Source organism: Cinclus cinclus, chromosome 3 (genome assembly GCF_963662255.1).
Source record: "Cinclus cinclus chromosome 3, bCinCin1.1, whole genome shotgun sequence".
Taxonomy (NCBI): Eukaryota; Metazoa; Chordata; class Aves; order Passeriformes; family Cinclidae; genus Cinclus; species Cinclus cinclus.
In genome coordinates this window covers 60,907,302-60,929,079 of record NC_085048.1, presented here as the reverse complement: position 1 = coordinate 60,929,079, position 21,778 = coordinate 60,907,302, and the positions used below count along the sequence as shown (strand labels likewise).

Sequence of the window (21,778 nt, the reverse complement as noted above, 5' to 3'; positions counted from 1 at the left end):
TTCAAATAAATCAGTAATACAGTGTTTTTAAACTACGTTAGAGAATATTTGTTGCCTTAGTATGTAGGATATTTTATCAAATGTTTTGAACATCAAGGAAAAAAATTACTAAAAGAAAAACCAACCAGCAGCCTAATTTTACCTGACAGTATGTAGAGGAATCGGTTATGGCCCTTCAGTGCAGCTTATCTGAAAGTCCTTCATATAGACTTTTTCTATGCCTTCATGCTCCAAATTCTTAGAAAAAATGAGGTTTTTTTCAGAAACTTTGCTGCAGTTAAAGTTCAGTAACCAGCAGCAGTAGTAGGGTACTGTCATGACTTAACCCTGGCCAGCAACAGTGCACCACGCAGCCCTCGCTCATCACCCTGTGGTGGGGTGGGGGTGAGAATCAGGAGAGTAAAAGTGAGAAAACCCGTGGGTTGAGGTGAAGGCAGTTCAATAGGAAAAGCAAAAGCCATGCACACAAGCAAAGCAAAACAAGGAGTTTGTTTGCCACTTTGCCTGGGCAGGCAGGTGTTCAGCCATCTTCAGGAAAGCAGGGCTCCATCACACATCACTGTTACTTGGGAAGACAGATGTCATCACTCCAAACATCCCCCTCTTCCTTCTTTTTCCTTCTGCTTTATATAAGGAACACGATACCATATACCATGTAATATCCCTTTGGTCTCCTGGAATCAGCTGTCCTGACCGTGTCTTCTCCCAACTTCTGTTCAACCCCAGCTTCCTCACAGTGTGAGAGGCAGAAAAAGCCTGGACTTGGGCAGGCTGTGCTCAGCAATAATTTAAACATCTATTTTCAACACTTTTCAGCACTAATCTAAAACATAGCCCCATATTAGCTACTGTGAAGGAAAATTACTTTTCCCAGTCATATACAGCATAAATAGAAAGCTCAGAGAATACTACATGTGTGTGAGGTCCATTCAGGGTATACTACAGGGCCAGATAAAGGAGAAGGACACCCCCCACCAAACAGGACATGTAATGAGAATGGTTGAATCTTATTTGTGGAGTATATGCAGGCATATATATGCATATATGCAGTGTATAGAACTGAAATTGATGTAAAGGGAAAGGTAGCAACGACTGAATTCATCTCTTTTAGCTAAGTTTATCTCTGCAGGCTGAAATAAATTTAATTATGGTGCCCTAAACAGGCATTAAGGTTCAGAGTTCTAGCTCTAGTTTTCAGGACCAATGGTGAGGAATGGCAGACTCCTTTTGAGGAGTGGACATATCCAAGGTATTAAACTGGAAGACTCCAATATCCCAATACAAACTGAAGTTTTTGGTTCAGTTGTTACCAGCAACAGAGACAATAATTTTGGTTACATCTGTATCTTGCCTCTTACATTTTAATTGATAGAAGACTCAACTAAGTGAAAAGAGAATTTCATCCTAGTTTGCTGTTGTCTTGCACAGAGATATGAGCAACCACCTATGGGAATTCAAATCCTTAAATTACTCTCCCAGTTGATAAGTCCTTCCATAACATACCATTAGCTGTTGGAAAGATTACCTGCAAAACTTTAATAAGGTTTTTCAAGAAATTACATTAGTGCTGCATTTCATATGCAACTTGCCTGGCTGATACTGAAGTGGTAATTTTTTAATCAACATTGTGCATCGTAGTTAAAAGCTGAATTTTTGTTAGTTTGCTGCTGATACCAGCAAGGTGGATCCAGGAAAAAATTCTATAATGAGGACCACACCAAAGAATGGATAGTATCCCTTTAATGTGAACCAGAAATTTGACATGGTATGAGAAAGAATTCTTTGTATGACTGAAATACAGTAGACTGTAAAATTACATAGAAACGACAAAGCTATTTGTTTCAATGTCTTTCCATTTCATGGAGATAGAAACAGATTATGAGCAGTCACTAAAGACTTAAAAGGCAGTTCTGGTATGTAAGTGTATATGTAAAAACTTCCTGATCTGTTTAGACAGAAAATGGCAGTGAACAAATCGGTAAGGTACATGCCTAAACATGCACAGATAGCTTTTCTTTATTCTAATGGGTGAGTTGAACCTGTCAAATGCAGATGTTGCAATCACAGAATGATTTCCAGATTTACATGGGTGACAACTTGGATAGGGTTTGAATTTTTTTGATTGTTTCTATATAAGCATATAAAATAGCAACCAGGTGCCACTGAGTACCTATTAGTTAGTGACAGTCTAGTATACAATTTTATACTAAAATCTTGAGTTGACCTGTGTCCCCTGAATCCTTTTTTTGTGCTCTAAGTAACATGTTTGAAGTCTTACAAGCAGGAAGACACTTCTAGAAGACCAAGTACTATTGAAGCAGTGTCTGTTCACTAGAATCATCATGTGAAGTTCAAACCTGTAATGACCATAGGAAAAGTCCTTCAGTAAATCTTGAAAATAGTTCAGAAGTGTTTAAAATTCTGTGATCAGCTGGAGTCATTCAAGAGATATGTGAATTTTGCAAACAATGAAGAGATTTCGTAATCCTTGATGCAACTAATCACCTTCCTTACATGAACCCCAGACAATATAATCATAGGATTACTCAAGTTGGAAGGTAAGCCATGAGGTCATGTAGTCCAGTCCCTTAGTCAGATCATGTGCAACACTGACCCGGGTTTCCTAGGACTTTGTCCACCTGCGTTCTGACTGATAGGTTGGAAACCTCCTCTCCTCTACTGTTACACATCCATCTCTTTCTGTTATGTTGTACAGAACTGCTCAATCACATTGTCTGCTAAGGATCTCACTGGTGATAATCCTGTTTGCTGGATGTGTGATAGTGTAGCACACTCATAATCCATCATGTATTCCAATACAGTGTATTTTCAGGTGCTTTTATAAGCATATACTCCACATCCAGATTTTTCAATAGTTCTTGTTAAATACAGATGGAGACTGTGCTAATGAAGTTTTTAACAAGAACCACACCACAGAAGTATTTAAAGGTAACAGATAAGCACCAGAATTACAGTTTCCATTGTTATTAATTGCTTTTTTGACAGTACTGCTCTCCTCTGCAGATGCAGAGAAAGTATTTCTTGTTATTCATTAGATTAGTTCAGTAACTATTTCATTCACACAGAATGAAGAGAAATCAATTCAGTGAGAAACCAGCTGGGAGTTAGAAAGTAGGAAAACTGGTTTTCCTCCTACTCACCTGTGAATAACAATGAGGTGTGGGAGGATAATACCTACTACCTCTAAAATCTTGTAGAGCATACTGTAAAGAAACTAAATCTGGTTTTACTTACTACAGAAAACATACCATTTCTTTAGTATGTAATTTACATGCATAATGTGTTGTTTTAAGCTTTTCTTTACATTTGCAAACATCTAAAGTTAAGATAGTTTATTTAGTTCAGAACTGTTCAGAATTCTGCTTGGAGATATTTTAGCATATTCCAGCCTATCACCAGTCATGATACCTATCTAAAAGAAATAAAATAAATGCACTGTTTTAGTCACAGTTTTCTAGTATAGTAAAAAATAAGGAGTATAGCAAAAACCAAGATTTCATTTTTTTTAGGGGAAGTGTTTGCCATTTTGTTACTTGGTTTTGGCCCTTAAAAATCTGATTACCTTCCTGAACTCTGGAGTCCTTTTTACTGCCTGTGGTTGACTAGGGGGTTGTGGTTGTGTTCAGTGTGATGTTTTTGTAATGCTCACATGGCATCAATGCCTCGGGCCTCATTTCTCTGCAGTTTTCTTCACCAGAGGCTTCACTGAAAAAAGACAAGTTGTGCAAAATGCAGCAGTCTGCTTACTAAGTATATCTTACCACAAGGAAATTGGGTTTTTTTCTTTGTTTGTTTTAACCAGCTATACTGGTGTTTCCTGTATTTTTTTCAAGCCGAATTTAAAGCACTGGTTTGGGTTACAAAACAGTAAATTGCTGTGGATTTGTCTGCTCTGCTCTTGGTTGCTCCTCCTGTGCTATCATGCAAGTGAAGTTAACAGATGTAATATTTTGCCTTCCTATGAAATAGCCACTGATAGGGAATATCTCTGTTGTAAATCTTACTCCCCTTTCTGATCTAAATGTGATGACTTGTGAAAAATTATGTACGAAAAATCTCTTTTATTCTTTAAAAAGATTAGATACAAAAATATTTTAAAAGATTATGTAAAAATATTAAAAATATAAGAGTAAAGAAAATAATGGAAGCAGAATTCACTGTTTTTGAGATTTTATTAGAGATAGTTAGCAATTTATTGGTTTCTGCCTTCATGATTTTCTGTTGGTTTTAAAAAATCATAGCTTGATAGAAATACTACAATATATGGACAGTTTATGATGCTAATAATGTGCATTGATACCATTTAGGCTGGTTTATGACAGTTCCATGTAAAGCACCCTTTCCATATGACATTTAGAATTATTTTAAATAAGAGATGGATAAGAAATAAACAGACCATCTGTTTGATCAGTTTCAAGTTTCTTCAAAAGATGATAACGGTCTGGTAATACCAAAGAGAAAGTACTATCTGAAGCTGACTGTCTCTGTATTTAGCAGCAAAATATTTTCTAATTGACTGAGGGAAAGCAAACCTAGAACTGAAGTACATGAGATCCTTTCAGATTCTTTCTCTGATTTCTTGAGTTGTTTAGAGAGGCAAGAGTCCCTCTAAATACTTTCTCCTTCTTCGGTCTGAAAACCTGGGAAGTGGTAGTGACAAAAAACAAAACAAGTGCTGGAAAATGTCAGTTGATAAGCAATCATAATGCCACTGTATTACTGTGATATGTAGATTGATTAAATTTTTTAAGCTAAAAACATTTAAAATATGGACATCATGATATGATAGTTATCCTTTTACCATACAAGGTCAATAAACACTTGGTTAAAATATGGCCATTTCTGCTGCAGACTTTTGTGTTTGTTTTTCAAATTGACTATGGATTAACATGCTGACCTTGGCATTGATGCAGGTGTTATAATTATAGACAGGAAATTCCCAAAGTAGTATATTAGTATATAGTAGTATATTCATTATGACACTACTTCATTGCAATACTATATCATATTTTGCCTTTAGATGAAGTACATGTTTTGACTATGTTCATAGCTGGATAAATCCTTCTTCTTGGAAAGAAAACCCTTTGCAGGGAAACACAGTGTGTTTTTACTTTACTGCATGTATGCAAATTGATGATTGGATGGCAAGTATTTTATAAATCAAACCAGTATTTAAATTGTATTTTCCTTTGAAAGATAATACAGTTTCATGTAAGAGCAAGCTGTGGTATTCCAACTTGGAGTCAATGTGCATTTTCTGGGTTATTGTTTTGTTTAAGTGTTTTCCACTCAAAAAATGTGTTTGCCTACCTGTATTCAATTTGCCATACCTATAGATGTTATTACCTTTGGTTTTTAGTTACCTGTTTTGGATATTTTGGAAGCAATGCCTGCAGCGAGTCAAGTAAAATTCCAAGGTTCTCATAACAATTGTCACTGTATTGTAACTGCTACTACACTAAGGACTCTGTCCTTTGAAATGTAATGCTAATTTTGATCACACTGTGGCTGCACATGTGCTCCCTAAACACATAAGGAAAACAATTTATCAGAGCACTAGTTCCAGCAGAGGAAGTTAACACACATCTGTGTGGATACTGTGGGAGATCGCTGCTGAGTGTTATCTCATTAGACTGAAGGTCATCAGTTAGATTTTCTAGTAAAGTATTACTCTTCCTGAGTTGGCATCAGAACTTGTAACCAATAATTGCAGGTAACCAACTGTAATGGTTTAGTTGGTTTGTTTCCCAGCCAATGCACCAAAAATGTAATGGTTTAATGTTTGCCAATTGTAATATATTTACCTTTTGTTGTGAAATAGGATTAGAAGTAAAAGTAAAGCAGGCCTAAAACTTAAAAAGGGAATAAAGAAAAGAAAACTTTATTAACAACACAAAGAGCAATAATAATAAATTCAGAACAGATTTTCAGTCCAGTTCCTCTTTCCCCCTTTGTTACAGGTTAACAACATACAGGGACACTTCAGTCAATTCCTTGCTAAAATAATATTTTTCAGTTTACTTTAGGGAGAGGAGTTTCTTTTTGTTTAGTTTCCAAGAGAGGAAATCACCAGTTCTCTCTTGACTCCACTTTTTCATGATTAACAGCCGCCCAGGATCTGCTATCATGAATTTCCTCCCACTTCACAGTCTTTTCAGAACTGAGTTGCGGGCCATGTTAAAAAGTCACGGGGTATTACTTTTAAGGATGAGCTACTCAAAAGCAAAAGTTCTCTTCAGTTCACTTCTTTCTGTTCATACTTCATTCCCAGGAACAGAGATCCCCCTCTTTTCCTCAGGGCAAAGGATTCTTCAAACACTTTACACCTTGCTCCACCCCCCATGTCTTTCTCTTTTTTTTCATGGTTTAAAGGCATTTCTTCGTGAAGTACAGTCCACCCCTATAACTTACAAAAAGATATTCCAGCCAACCTTCATGGCGTCTCCTCATTCTCCTTCCATTTAGAAACTTAGCTTTTACTTTATTAACTTCAGGGTAACTTTTCTGGTTTTTTCCTCTCAACCAAGGAAAGATGAAAGTCTGTCAGTCTTATTTGAGCAATGGGAAAAAAAAAATTAAAATCTCACACAGAAGTTGCAGGGGCTGTGCCAGGCCACGCCGGAGGGGCAGGACGAAAACCGCAGAGTCCACGCAGAGGAGAAATGGGTGCCAAGGCCGTGTGTCCATGGCTTTCCCCCGGCGCTGCCCGCCCCCAGCTCCAGCCGCAGCCCGGGGGTTCTCCCTCTGCCCTGCCCAGCACACAAAGCCCTGGGGGCTCTCCCGAACCGGGCCCGGCTGCCTCCCCCCAGCCCGTGAGGGCGGCCGGGCGGGGCCCCCCGAGCCACGGGAACACCGGGAAAAGGGGAGAATCCAGTAATGGGCTCCGCTCCCCTTGGCCACTGGGACCCCTGGTTAAAGACGGGGCCCAGCAGCCTCCGGAGCCGCTCCCGCCAGGGAGGGAAGGGATCCGAAGGGATCCGGGCCAGGCCGGGGCCACACCGTAAGAGGCCAGAAACGCAAGAGAGCTTCCCCGGGCTTTACTTGCTTCAAATGGGATTCACCGAGCGAACCGACTTTTCCCATTGGTTTCTCGGGCTGTCAACTAAACCAGCCTCCAATTGGTCCCATCAATCCACAGAGGAAGTTCTCATCGAGAAAAAACTTTCAAGTGTGCCCTCCCCCCAGGGAAAAGCCAGCACACCCCCAGAAAGAGTAAAATGTATCATTTGTATGATCCACATAGTGATTTCACAGATGTCTACTTTTAAAAACCTTTTGGAAGTTGATAGAAGACATTTCCTGAGCTGTAATGGAGTGGACTTTCACAGTCAATAGGATAGGCACCCAGCCAGTTTGTAATTCAGTGAGACACAATGCATCATCTGACAGTCTTCATGGCTAAATAGTCTGGCTCTTGTAATACCTAACTGTGTTTATAAGTAGAAATGAAGAAGTAAAATGGCTGATCGTGACAGCAAACTTTGGATATGGCCAGAGTTCATACATTCTTCTTCCCTTCAGTGGAGTGGGAAGAACAAAGTAAACTGATTGAGTTAACTAGAACTTGAAAAATATCTCCAGCATATGTTTTCCTTGAGGTTTCAGTAACGCATGACATTTATGAGCTCTGCAGTGAGACTTGTAAAATACATTGGTTTTTGCACCAAGAGAACAATTATTTGAGTGGCAAAATGGTAGGCAGAGCATTCACAAAGAGCTATACTTAGAATAGTGACTGTCCAGTTATTGCATGTTATGTGGAGAAGGATGGGACAGGAAGAAGTAGTCCTCATTTCTGGTTCCTATTTCTTGCTCCAGGTAAAGTACTTTAGCAGATAGTTTTCATGGTGAAATACAGGCAGAGGGCTGGAACCTCAGTATAAGTTCCAAAGACATCTGTGGGCTCTCCCCTATGCTAGCATAATTTATTAGGAAAGGTGGGCTCTTTGATATTGTCAGTAATATACATCTTCTTGAAGACAACAATTATTCTTTAAGCTCAGTTTGGGTTGAAATGGGTGTAGAAGGTGCATCTGTTAGCAAGTAATATACTCTGATACTACATTGAAGTTGAAACCAAGAATTTGTCTTTTCCTTCTGCCATGTGTTACAGTAAGCAGTCCCAAAAACACTGGACTCTTAAAGCCCTTCTTCTTGGGCTTTAAGCGGTGAGCACTCACTGCACAAAAGAAATTGACTGAGGTCATTTAAATTCTGCATGTATTTGCCTTCCAGGAGAGGTTGGGATTCCAGACGTACTTCTTTACCTTACTAGATCCAGTTCATTTTTGCTTTAATTTCTTCTCATTTTATGGTCTGCTCCTTGGAAATTAGTGTTGCGTGAGAGCTGTGGCTTCCACTTTAGCTAGGTATCTAAAAACCCAGTGCAGTGTTGTGCCTGAACATCCTGGTAGGTACAGGCATAATCCAAACCCAGCTTTCCTGAGTGTAAACGGAACAGCCACTTGTGGTGGTGCTCAAAGTCCAGGGGGACTCAGCTCAGCTCTGCATTGAGTAGTTGGCTTGATTTCATGACATGAGGATGGAAGGGTCCAATCAGAATGTGCATGTAAAATTTGTAACTTGTCTCTGAGCCAGGATTCTTGCCTGGTTCAAAGCTAGAGGTTGAACGTGACCCAGTCTCGCTTTTAGTCAGAACTGAATGTCTCAAGATGGGCATGCTGATAGGGGCTGCTCAGCAGCTCTGCTCTGGGACTCCGGTGTCAAGTTTCTTGTTGAGTGGTTACAGGTGGTCTGGGCTGGAGAGGTTCTTATTCTTGCAGGGGTGCTGCAATGGGCTACTGCCAGATTACAAACAAACGGGCATCGCCTAGAAACCTCCAAGGTTTATAAACGTTATCTGGGTAGCTCTTTTTTTTGTATTGTGAAGAGCAGGGCAGAATACTGGAAAGCATTTACCAACTGTTTTGGGGAAACAGTATGTATCCTACAAATGAGAATTAGACGTAGCTTAAATCAGACAGTGACATCAGATACGTTTACTTGGACCAATGTTCTTATACTCTAGGATAATGTATTAAATCTATGTGGCATTTCACTGTGGTCAGTTTATGTGGTGGACTCATTTTCTTAAGAGATTGTTCTGGTTCATGTTACACACACATTGGTTTACATGTTAGCTAACAATCTTGTGTTGCTGTTGTCACTATTGTGACAGTAAGGCCAGGTGATGATATGAGTCTCCATCACAAGTACCCTTGTAGCAGCGTTTTCAGCTCGTTTGGATGAGAATCCCGCAACCTCTGGTTTGCTCCAGCTGGTCTGCAGTCCCTTGTCAACACTCTAGTGTCTGCATGACGAGTTTCTAGTTAAAATCATCTGTGTGCAAAAAGTTGTCTGGTTCAATGATATGTATATTTCAATAGATAAATAGTGTCCATTAGTTCACCATTTGCTTCATATGAGCAAAGCAGGACCCGCCTGAGGTGTTCCCAAGGCTGCTGGGAACTCCCTGCCTCCACAGTCCCTGAAATGCAGTTTATTATCTTGTTATCATGGACTGGGACTGCCTGTGGAGTTCTTCTATCGATTCCTTAGACCTCTGGTGAAGCTGGGACTGCCCGGGGCGGGTTGCAGTAGCTATCCATCAATTATCTCATCTGTACAGAAACTAGCTGGGGAGTTCCCAGGACTGCCCAGGGAGTTCCTATGGGTGACTCAGCACACCCAGCATGTGCAGGGGCAGAGCCCTTGTCCCAGCTGCTTTACAATTACAGCTTCTGTGTTAATTCAGAGTACACGTGCATGTACCCACCTGGTGTATGGAGGCAGGAGTGCTGGGAGGACCAAGAGGTTTTGCAGAGTCAGTTGATGCTTAGCATGGCCTGGTGTGTCCTGCTTGGCTGACTAGTTGGCTGCGTTCTTTGCTAGGCACAGATGCCTTTTTTTTGGTTAGGTTTTTTTTGTTGTCGTCGTTTTTGTTTTTGTTTTTGTTTTTTTTCCATGCCTGGCTGCCATGTTTACAAGCTACTACAAAGTGCTTTTTCTGCCATAGAAAATCAAAAACACCATGCTCACTGTTACCAGAAGTACACTTCAGCAATGGTCTTGTTACTGGAGTGATTTGCTACTTTCTTACCTGCTGCAACAGGTGTTGTTTGAGCCTTCTGTTTCTTCTAGAAGAAAGGGCAGCCTATTATTGAATTTGTAGTGCTTACTGGCTAAAAAATATGTCCATTGCTGATGGAGAATATCTAAATCTCATGGGTTTGGTATTTGGTGTGATATCAGGTAGTTGTCATAAAGTGGCTTCTCCTTATCTGTAAGGGGATGTAAATTTCAACTTCCATGTATTTGATTTCCTTTTTCTTTTGTGAATTAAATGAAAAGTAGTCAATAAGCCAGAAGTACAGTAAACAGGTATGTCTGAAAGGTTAGTAATGAAACTCAAGAAACAGTTAAAGTTGGTTAGTGTAAGAAAGAGTGAGAGAGGTTTGAGCTGTGTCTGTGTTCATGAGCATATAAGACAAGATAGGGTTCCATGCTGTTTTCTTTTTCAGACCACTCTCTCCAAAGACAGTCTCCAGATAGCAGATGAGGTGGTTGTGCTTCTTCTTCTCAATGACCTGTCCTACGGGCATGCTGAGAAGCCAAGTGTACATGACACTGAAATTGCAGCACATCAAGCCTACTCATACAGAACAAAACAAGAGGAAAAATTAAAAATATATGTTCACTTACTAGTGTTGTTCAAAATCACTATTTTTTTGTATGAAATATGATGTAAAAACAGTGAAGGTGGCAGTGGTATAATGGACAAGAAGATCTCCAAAGGTATTGGAGACCTTGGTAACTCTAGTTTGCTGGCAGAAATAGATCAGCTGATCAGAATTATAGTACCTAACTATTAAAGACACACTAAAGAAGATCTTTGAAAACTCTGATCGCTGTGAGCTGCTTAAGAAGAGAAATATTAGGATTTATGCTAACAGTAGTATGGCTGCATTTGGAGGGAATGAAGTGTGTGTGCATTGGAAATGCCTGTTTCTATAAGAGTGCAGGTGTGTGGAAAGTAACCTTGAAACAATGCCTGGAGAACTGTCCAGGGGTCAGGACACCTGAGTTCATCCCCAGGGTCCCCTGCTGCCTTGGCCAGCTCATTTCCCCATGCCTTGCTTTCACCAACAACAATCAGGAAACAAATCCTTCATTTCCTCTGAGATTGATTAATGAGAAAGACAATGAAAGCAGGAAGTGTTATCATCTGTGGTTGGAATGCCACACACCTAGTGAACGTTTAACCCCCACTTGTATTTTTAATTTAAATGCAGTTAGTTTATATCGGGGGTTTTCCCATGGTTTTTGTAGAGATGTGAGATGATGAGATTTTTTTTCTTCTCTTGAAATGCAACTCTTCAGAGCAGTGTCTTGCTTGAAGTGTTGTGTAAAGAATAGTCTTGTTTATGAGGGTGGTATAACACGTTAGATCACCTTTCACTGAACCATGTGCTTTATAATTAATGTACAAAATTATGTCCTGTCTTTTTTTTAAGTGGAGCTTGAATAGCAGCAGCCTTTGCTGTGGTCTAAATTGCAGAAAATCTTTATCTTAGTAATAACTTTATTTATGAATATACTTCACCTATCTATATCTAAGTCATAAATTATACTTCAGCTGCTGCAGCAGTGTGCAAAGGAAGAAAATCTTAAGCAAAAGGTGAAGATGAGCCTGATCAGAAATTTGAGCTGTTTCTCACAATATGGGTTTGCAACTGACTTATTTTGTGTATTGTTGGATGAATGATGAAGTGGGATAAAGCCCTCAGTGTCTCCTTCCCTTACTTTCCCTGGAGAGAAGGAGAATTGGCCAACTTAGATGCATATCACATGAAAGCCTGCCTTCCTGGACTGGTGTGGGGAGTCATTCCTTACAATTTTCACAGTGCTCAGGAAACAGACCTTTAAAACCTTTTATTTCCTAAGCCATAGTAGGGCAGCTGTGTCTATAGCTGCCCAATCTGCTGTGTCTCAGAAGATTGTTGTGACTTTCTCATTTGCATTTCCAGCTCTGTCCCCATGTTGCTGAGATACATTTGTAACGGCTTTATCTAAGTTCAGCAATTTAGAAGGCAGCTATTACCTTATTCATTAAAAAGGGAAGAAATTAAAAGCAAAATCATTTGCTCTCTGATCAGTCAAAATTGCTTCCCTGTAGTGGTATTCAAACTGTATTTCTAAACATGAAAAAGTTAGTGCAATGCAGAAGTCTCTAGGGTTTTAAGAAAAGCATTTTTAAAAATAAAGTTTTGCACTTAATAAAATGTAGTTTCTTTTTTGGAGTAATTAAGTTACAAAATGCTAGGGGCTTTCCAGCCATGGGAAACCCTATCCTAAAGTTCATCTTAGCATAGACAGCTGTAAAACAAGTTTTACCTTCTTAGCTAGCTATCCCAAACATTGTCTAGAGACCTGCTTTTCCTGCTTTGACTGCAAGGGCACTGCTGCAGAGAGTGTACCAATCATGCTGAAATGTGTAAAATTATCATTTAAGCCAAAATAATGACATAACCTTCTGAGCAGTGTATCATTCTAATAAGATTAAGTTTTACTAAAGAAAAACATAAAATATATAATTTAATAAAATCATAATCTATCATGAATAAACCGTATTATACATGTTCACTGAATGGATTATATAAATTTAATGAAATTACACTGTCTTATAAGCAGGATACAATAAGTAGTAATGGCAGCTTTTCTATACACAATGTAAGAGAGCAAGGAAGAAGATGGGGATTATTAGAAAATGAGTTTAGTCAAAACAATTAAAAAGATAAAGATAAAAATAGAATAATAATTTCTTAAGTACTGCAACAATGAGCTTCGTGCTTCTCTGAGTGTATTAGCCAAGATCAAAGTAAGATATATGAGCATCTAGGAAGAAGACTGACATGGTGTTGGAGAGGAATGACACAGTTGATATAATTGCAAAAGAAAGATTTGAGAAAATGTAATCCTGTCTCAGCATCTGTTAATTTTTTTTTTTTTCATATTTCTTTAGTACATTGTATATTTGTCCGTTCCATCTCTTCATTCGATACATGGCAGTGGATTCCAGGCTGTTAGCACTTCTGAGCCAGATGGCATACACTCTGTCATGCTGAGATCATGTTAGAAATGTCATCTATGCAGCTCAGCTGAGATGGAGTCACACTTTAAAATGAATTCCTCAGTTGTCCACTATGGATTTTTTTTTTTTTTTTTTTTTTTTTTTTTTTTTTTTTTTTTTTTTTTGCACCCATGTAGAAAGAATAAAGATGCTTTTATTGCTGTCAAAGAATAAAGCATTTCCAAATATTTTTGGAAGCGCACCAAATTTCAGTTTAGTTTGCCGTAGTAAGGAATATTTGTCCTTACAGAAGTACTTAAAGTATTGTAAAAACTGCTTTTAAAACTATGTTAGCACAAATACCTTAGCTCTCCAAGAACTGTGCTGCGTTATTATTGGAAACCTTTACAAGACAGTCAAGAATTATGCTAAGGCAGAATGGTCTGAGACTTAACTTTTCCAGTAAGAGTAACAGAGTAAGGGATTTTCCTGGGTTTAGTGGAGGGAAGATGAAAAGAGAAAGGAAGAGCCTGTTGAGTTGCTTTTTCATCTGTCCAGATTAAAACACATCTTGTATTCCAACAGGCATTGTTTAAAAAGGCATTTTAAAAGGAAAAACAAGATCTTGTTATCTTACACAGCTTGGTCCATTCCACACATTCATAATAGGTGCCAAAGCACTAGGAATTGAACAGTGAAATACCTATAAAAATTAGACCCAAGAGTCAAACAATTTTTTCCTTCATTCATATTAATTTCATAGTAGCTTTTATGCTTTTGTATATACATAAAATCTAAGTGGTTTAAAACCCCATCCTTGGTTATATTTGGACAATGCTGTGGGCTTCAAGGAAAGAAACCACTGGTTATGTAGAATGTAAAGGATTATATGTAAGGGAGTCCCTGAATTTACATCATATGGTAAGGGGTTAGGCATGTTGCATAAGCTGATTCATATCATATGACTAAGCAATGAAAATGAAGTTAAATTTCCTGCTAAGGACTAGTCTTCATGTGCAATGTGCTGGATAGAAGAGCCGTCCCCCCACTGAAGGCTGCAAAGGGAAACGTGAGCCATTAGCTTGGATGAGGGCAGTGCTGGACATTTATAAGGCTGTCCCTTTATCCAGTTACTGAGATTCTAATCAGTCTCTTCTGATGGAAGTAAGTGTCATGTTTTACTAGTGCAGTTTTTAGTTCTAATTTGTGTAAGTGAAAGAGAAAGGAGGGAAAGGAGAAATACTTATTTCAAGGTTCCTGACCAGTAAGCAACTCAAAGTAAAATAGATGGCATTTACATTAACTATTCCTTTGGTTTACTCTGTTTTCGTTACCTTGTCTGTTACTTTTCGTCTCTATATGATGTATTTGTTTTCTGAGACTACTGGCTTTTGATAGGCCAGGGGATCATCCTTTTCTGTGTTAAGTGGCCTATGATTTTGAAACCTGCTTAAGAAACAAAGCAACCTAAAACAACCACAACACTTGCAGCTGGTGTGGAGGAAGATGTGATACGAGCTTTGCCTGTATGCCTCAGCTTACTGACAATGAATCTTCTGAGGTGATGCTTTTTTACTTCTGACCTTTCAAATACAAGTATTTTCCCTATTCCTTGCACAGAAATAATTATTCTGAGTAGCACACCATGCATTGTCATGGTTCTTGCACCTTACTTAATTGTAGGTTTAGTGGTTAGATGTATTACACTGTATTTTAGTATTTAAAAGGTTCTTGGTCCTTTCATTTATGTCTCTATGCCTCTTTTTCCTTTGTCTGTGGACACAAAGATCTGTCTTTTTCTTGCCTGAAGTCTGTAGCTTCTCTGATACAAAGATGTAGCGCTTGATTACATTTTGTCTAGCTTCTATTTGCTATCATAACTAACAAAGATACAGCGAGGAGAGGAGAAGTGACAAGAATAAATAAGTGTGCCTGTGAGTAGTCGTGGAATGGAAGTGGGCAAGAAGAATCAGTAGTTCCATGCAATCAAGAGCAGTAATATATTTATTAAGCAGCTGCAGCCCATGACTTCATTTGAAGCATTTTCTATGAAAAATACCTTGTTACTCTTCATCTCACCTGGACTTCCTCTGTATGTTGCAACTACAGAGCTGTTGTTACAGGATGCAGGCTGTCCACAGGTGCCTGTGAATGGCCCCATACACAGCACCACTTGAAATAGTCATTTTAACTGCTGAAGCATAGTTCATTTGTTACAGGAAGTAATGATGTCTAGAGGCTGTAGAAATTAAAGCTAAGGTGACAGTGAGCAGTAATAGATAGTCCAAGGTTATAATAAAGCTTCCGTTTTTTGAAGAGGAAAATCAGACCATGTTCTTTATATGATAGATTGTAAAATTCAAACTACAAGAGGAATTACAACTTCAAACAGTTTGATTTTGCATGTTGGTAGAGCTAAACTTCCATCTTCTTGTGAAAATACAACATGTGTCTAAAGCCTCAGTGGTTTGATGGGTCCGATTATGTCTGCCCCACCCCGCGAGCTGGTGGCCTGTCCCCAGGGAAGTGCCTGATGCCTGAGGCTGGGACTGGCCCCGTGCCACTGGCTGCCCTGCACCTGGCTGGGGACCGGACGGGACGGGACGGGACGGGATGGGATGGGATGGGATGGAATGGGCCCTGACTATCCCCCGCCACTGCCTGCCCCTGAGACCTCCCTGACACCCTTCTCTGAATTAGTATCCTATCGTGTGGGTTATGTTTGGTTACTTTTAGTGCTTTTCTGTTATTTCTTGTGGACTTTGTGAGTGTTACTGCCATGTTTTGTTCCGGCAGTGCTGTCTTTTTGCCAGCCTAGACTGCTGCCTTATTTCATGGAGGGCCACATGAAGAAAGTGGTGTTAATCTCGAAAATGGTAACTTGAGGACAGTGATTTTTCATAATCACAGGTAGGTAGATGAAAAATTACTCTTGAATAGTATTAGTGCTTGCAGAGACTTAATCAGTTCTCCTGCCCTGAGCTCTAAGGAGTGTTTGTGATTATGAGAGTGAACTTGAAAGAGAATGAAATTCTAGATTCAGTGAATTTAATGGGAGATTTTCTGCCATGGTAAGATTAGTAACAGAATTTTCACAATCTCAAGAGATCTTGTCCATGCCATGGAGCTTCATGGCATGGGGTAGAAGGGAGTCTCCATGCCCTGGGAATAGATTTAGGAGGAAATAGGTTTTCTGTTTGACTTGTTTGATTCTTAAGAAGTCAAATTAGGGGCAGTATGAGGTCATTAGCTGCAGTCCTGAACACCTTATGAAAAAAAATGTACTACTGAAGCAATTCTTTGTTTTCTTGTAGTAGACAGACACATACAATTAGTTTATTCTGTGTAATTCAACACATCTCACTGTTTGAGAAGTTTTCTGTGCTGCTTGGTTTCATCTTATGTTTATAGCTGTTTTTCTCCTGCAATAACTTAAGAAGTATTTTCTCAGCTCTGAGTTTTGTTTGCTGACATCCTTTAGATGGCCATGACTTGTAGATGTTAACTTTAACTTTAGATGTTAACTTAACTTTAGATGTTATTACTTGTCATTACATTATCACAGTTTAAGGGTACTGTAGTATCAACTCTAGCAGCAGTGGCCCCTTTAGGCTTCTAGGAGAAAAAGGACCAGCAGTAAGTATTTTATACCTTTTCTGTTATTTTCTTGGGATTGCACTCTACTTACAAGTTTCTGATTCTGTCTATCTATCTATCTATCTATCTATCTATCTATCTATCTATCTGTCTGTCTATCTATCTATCTATCTATCTATCTGTCCTGTTACATGGTATAGGGAAACTGTGTCTGTTTTCTGTCAAATTTGTAAATTTCTAAAGCACTGTTTTCCTTCTAGCTTTAGTTAGTGACAAAACTGGAAAGTATTTCCTCTGAAATGCTGTTCTTGCTTATATTTCCAAGGGGGAAAAAAAAGTCATCTGTTTAACAGCTTGGGGATGTTTCATGTGTGGATTCACCACCTGCAAATTTTCAAAATAAGGTCTCTTCTGAAAATGTGATCCTAAATCTGAGGTAACACCAGGGCACCTTGGAGAACATTGTTTAGAGGGAGTTTCTATTTCCTTGCTGTCATTTCACATCTGTTAGACAGCATTCACACCGAGGAGCATGGACTTTAAACATTTGTTTTAGACAAAAAACCACCAGTAGCTGCATGCTGTGCTTTTCCTATTCCAGACCCACAAAGGATGTAAATCATTACTGATTCTGTTTAATTAATGCTGCTGAGACTCATGCAGCTCTGGAGGTCCTAACTCTAATTCTAAGTGTTGATAGGTGTCAGAAGAATTTTCTTATGCACTCCAAAACGGAAAGGAAATTCAACGAAAGGAGTGAATGTATGCACATTATTTGTATGAATAAGCTGTAACTGTTTCTCCCTGAACAGTGTACAATTTTTTCATTGGCTCTGAATGTTCTCAATAAAGATTTACTTTTCTCTTTCCTATATGGATTTTTATTTGTTAATGTTTTTGTGGAGTAGTCTGCTTCATACCTACCCTCTGAAATGTGTGGGTATTTCCATTTAGGAGTTTCCCCATATTCCCGATGTTATCATTACATTTTCTCTTGAAGCTCTGTGTTCATAACAGAGTAATAGGGAGAGAAGTTGCTTGGTTTGTGATTGATTAGCGGATGTGCAATCTCAATTCCCCTGGAAAGTGGGCATGTGATTGTTTGAGTCTGTGTTTCTTTGGAGAGGGACCATTTCAGGGAATTGTAGTTAGAGCTGCAAACAATCCATTAGTCACTCTTCCAAGCCCTGCCAGGATAATACTGTTCTCTGTAGTACATTATTGAGTGCTTTGTCCAATGTTGGTTTGAGTGACTCAAGCCATGAGGCTTCCACCACTTCCTCTGAGAAACCATTTCATGGTCTGACAGAGCTAACTGTTAGGAAATATTTCCTGGTACTCAGCCTAAACTTTTTAACACCCAGATTGATCTCATTACTGTTAGGTATACTTTTTTCCCCAGCTCTGTTTTGTTTGGCATTCACACTCTTGAGTGAATACTAGATGGTATCATATCTCCTCATAAGTCAAGCAAATGCATAATTAGTTCTTCTATTTCAGCTCTCCAAATAGGCCATCTCTTTGGTGGAAAACAGGGATGAGTATGGGAAGATTTTTTTTCTACTAAGTGCTTGTTTCAAACAAATGATATGAAAAAGTGCATTAGGAGTTCTTAGTAGCTCCAAGGAGCCCAAACTTACATTTAAAAGGCTTTTCAAAAATTTTGTAGAAGATTGTAATTTTTCCAGGCAGTCATTTGAAATAGGAATACCTTTTTCTAGTGCAATATACAGCTCTAGCACAGAAAGTCTGTCACATCTCATGGCTTCAAGGAATATTTTGTAATGTTGCTTCATCTATTTATCAAGCAAATTCTAAGTAGCTACAGCCTGGAGAGAAGAGAGCAATGGCAACAGAATTGCAAGCAGATCCAGGGGCCATTTGAATGTTTGTCATTCACAGCTTTACAGCCAGAATTTACAAGTGTTTGGGTCACATAAGGATTGTTGAGGAAGGAAGTGTACTTTAATCCATCCAGTCATTACACATCTCTGGATTTCATCCTGGTCGCCAACATCTGTTTAGTATTCCTCTCCTTCCATCCTTCCTTCCTGCCTCCCTGTCTGCCTTATTATAGTGTAAATTCTGCAAAGATGTATGCAGATAATAAATTGAATTTGCAGCATCTGGGTATATGCTATTCTTATTTCTTATGGATAGTCTTCTGTTTGGTCAAAGACTCCAAGTCAGTGGAACACCTAGGTTTACAGTAAGACTTCTAAACTAGGACTCCATGCTTGCTTTGAAAAACATGCAGTATAAATTCTAAGCATATATATGTTTATGTTTTTTTGACAAATCACTGTGTAATTTGGGAACCAAGCCCATGTTTTGTTAATTTTTTTACCTCAGATTACCTGATGTGTGTGGGTTTGTGACCCAGGCTTCCAGCTTGGGGAGTAAACAAGCTGTGTGCACTTCCTCTGAACTGTACTAGAAAGGATGTGCAAGTCCTCAGGCAAGAGCATTCCTGAGCTAACTTATTACAGTTTTACTAAGCTAATTAAAGGAGAAAAACTCAGTGATCACATTATGATCGAGTCAAGTTTGAACCAAATAAGTGGGTTCAGGTGATTAAACTAACGATTTAATATAGCAGATAATTTTATATTGCACACAAGTACGTAAATGCAAAAAGGAAAAGTTAGGTAAGTGACAGTCTGTCATCAGGAAAAGAAAGCAAATAACTCCTGCAGCTTTCTCATTCTATCATTCACTGCCTAAGATGGAGTAGAGATAGATTTGCTGAAGCCTGGGCCATGTTCCATGTCTGTCAGAAGTCTCAGGCACTTCCTTCACTTTTACGTGTCTGGGACAGGCAGAATCTCCAAGAGAGATTTCCTTCCCTGTCACAAGGGAAGGAAACACTAATTTCTGTTTCTTTCCCTTCTTCTCACAGGGAGCATTCCTCATTTTTCTGCCTCAGAGGCAATTGCTTTGGGGATGAGCTGTATGGAGTGACACAGGAAGGGGTGGCTGCAGTTCAGTCCCCAGCAGGTGGCACGTATCTGAGGTGAGGGTGGAAAGACACCTCTTGAATGGTCCTTTCACTCACATTGATTCCCCCTGTAGATGAGGAACAGGGTGCATGCAGGACTTTGAAGCACATGTGGCTTTTATGTGAATAAACTCTACCCATATTTAAGGGACTGATGTATTCCCACTCCCCATGTAAGTTCTGTGGCAATATGCTTCATGTGTGCCTGTGTCTGACCTGCTCTCTGCCAAAGGGCTTGTTTTCTCAGTTCAAGAGAAGAAGAAAAGGGAGAAGGAACACAGAAAGATTAAGATGTGTTCAAGAGTGTGTTTCCCTTCTGTGCAGGTTATCCAAGCTGTCTTCTTTGGGATTTGTGTCTTGACTGACCTGTCCAGTCTTCTCACTAGAGGGAATGACAGTCAAGAGCAAGAGAGGCAGCTGAAAAAACTAATTTCCCTCCGTGACTGGATGATGGCTGTTCTAGCTTTCCCTGTGGGAGTGGTAAGTACAGTGTTAATCTGTGCATGTCTTTGCAAACTGGGTAAACAGTGTTACTTACTAAGTGTTTTCCTCCTCAAAGGTTTTCCCATTGCTATACAAAATACTACATAGGAAGGGAAAAATGGTAGAGATGATTTTACTAGTCTCTTGTTTTTCACAGGTGTAAGGGAACAGAATATACAGTGTATTGCTGAAATAATTTTTGTTCATTATAACAAAGTCGTGTTACAATAGGAACTTGATTGTACAAGTAATTTTAAATGTGTATTATACCAGCAACATCTTGAGATTCAATTAAGGCTTTTTCTGCACCACATGTCATCATCAGGAATAGTGAAAGTACTGACTGTGGCATGTTTTACACCATAATGACCTGAGGGAATTTGGGCTGCAAGGCATTTTGACATGGGCAGAAGAGAAGCAAAAGTCCAGGTTGCTCTTGTTAATTCCACTGTGGATTCAGAGCTGGCAGAATAATTGAGGTAGAAAAAAAGGGGTTTTGTTGGTAGTGTTAAAAAGCACACACAAGGTATGTAAAAATGTGGAGTTGACATGTGTTTTTTCAAAAGAAGAATATTCTTTGGATCATGCTCAGGTCTTGCTCTGCTGGGACGTTGCGCATCACTTCCAATGGCAAGAGGTGCTCAATGTCTTTACATAGCTAATAAAGCTGCTAGAAATCCAAAATTTTATGAGTTTTACATGAAAGTGTCATCTGTGTCAATCGAGTTCCAAGCTTAGGTCACAGTGCAAAAATGTGTGAACATTTCATTGAAGTTATTGCTTTTATTGTAATTCAGGATCAAACTTCCTCTTTTTCTATTTTCATTGTACAGTAGTTCAAAATAAGTTCACTAGAAGCAGATTTTTTAATGGATTATTAGAAAGCTGTATGAGATCTTTAAAGTTGTACTTTCACAACAGCTGATCACTTTCTGCCAGTTAACAGCAGCTAACATATCAATCTATCACTTATAATTTCATATATTCAGCAATGCTTCATAAGAATTTCATTTCACCATTTATGTGGAATTTCACAATACGTGAAGAAATACAGAATGCTTTTGCAAAGTTCCAAAAGGCAATGTGTATGTGAAATACTGCAGGTACTTCTTTAATAAAAACCCAGCTGGTTGTCTTCCCTTATTATACTTGCTAGCCTACCTTTTGGGAGCTGCCACAATTCATGTTGGGGTAGCAGACTGCAGTTTTCCAGCAGTGGTAGAGGAGACTGGGTCAGCTAATGCAGCTAGTAGAAAATCTGTGCATAGACAAGTTTGCACATATGCATTTTATGGGTGCAGAAATTTATGTTGCATTTGTATTTTTTAAGGGAGAACGGGGAGTTAGAAGTAGTTGTGATTGTGATTAGTCACAGATGCTTTTCCTACTGTGGTGATAGCAGAAGTAAAAAAGGAGAACAACTTCACACTATTTGTCTTTGTCTAAATATTTTAAATGCTTTTTTCACTCTAGAAGTGTACTCCTTCATGTGCATCAAAGCACACCCTCCTTGGCTCTCTCACACCTCTCAGGATTCAGGGATTCTTTCCTGCCACCATTTTGGTTCCATAGTGTTGTCTGTGTGGTTCTTCACTCCTGCAATGTTCCTG

The 21,778-nt window shown here is 39.0% G+C and overlaps 1 protein-coding gene across 3 annotated transcripts in view; it reads left to right on the top strand.

Annotated features, from left to right (window-relative positions):
- The window catches only part of AIG1 (androgen induced 1), a 125,932-nt gene that overhangs the window by 18,582 nt on the left and 85,572 nt on the right, over window positions 1-21,778 (top strand). For 2 of the 3 annotated variants that reach the window (XM_062488899.1, XM_062488898.1), the window contains exon 2: window positions 20,010-20,165. The exons of the other annotated variant lie outside the window; for it this stretch is intronic. In XM_062488899.1, coding sequence (XP_062344883.1) covers window positions 20,010-20,165 — 156 coding nt within the window. The remainder of the gene's footprint in view (window positions 1-20,009; window positions 20,166-21,778) is intronic. 3 annotated transcript variants of the gene reach the window in all.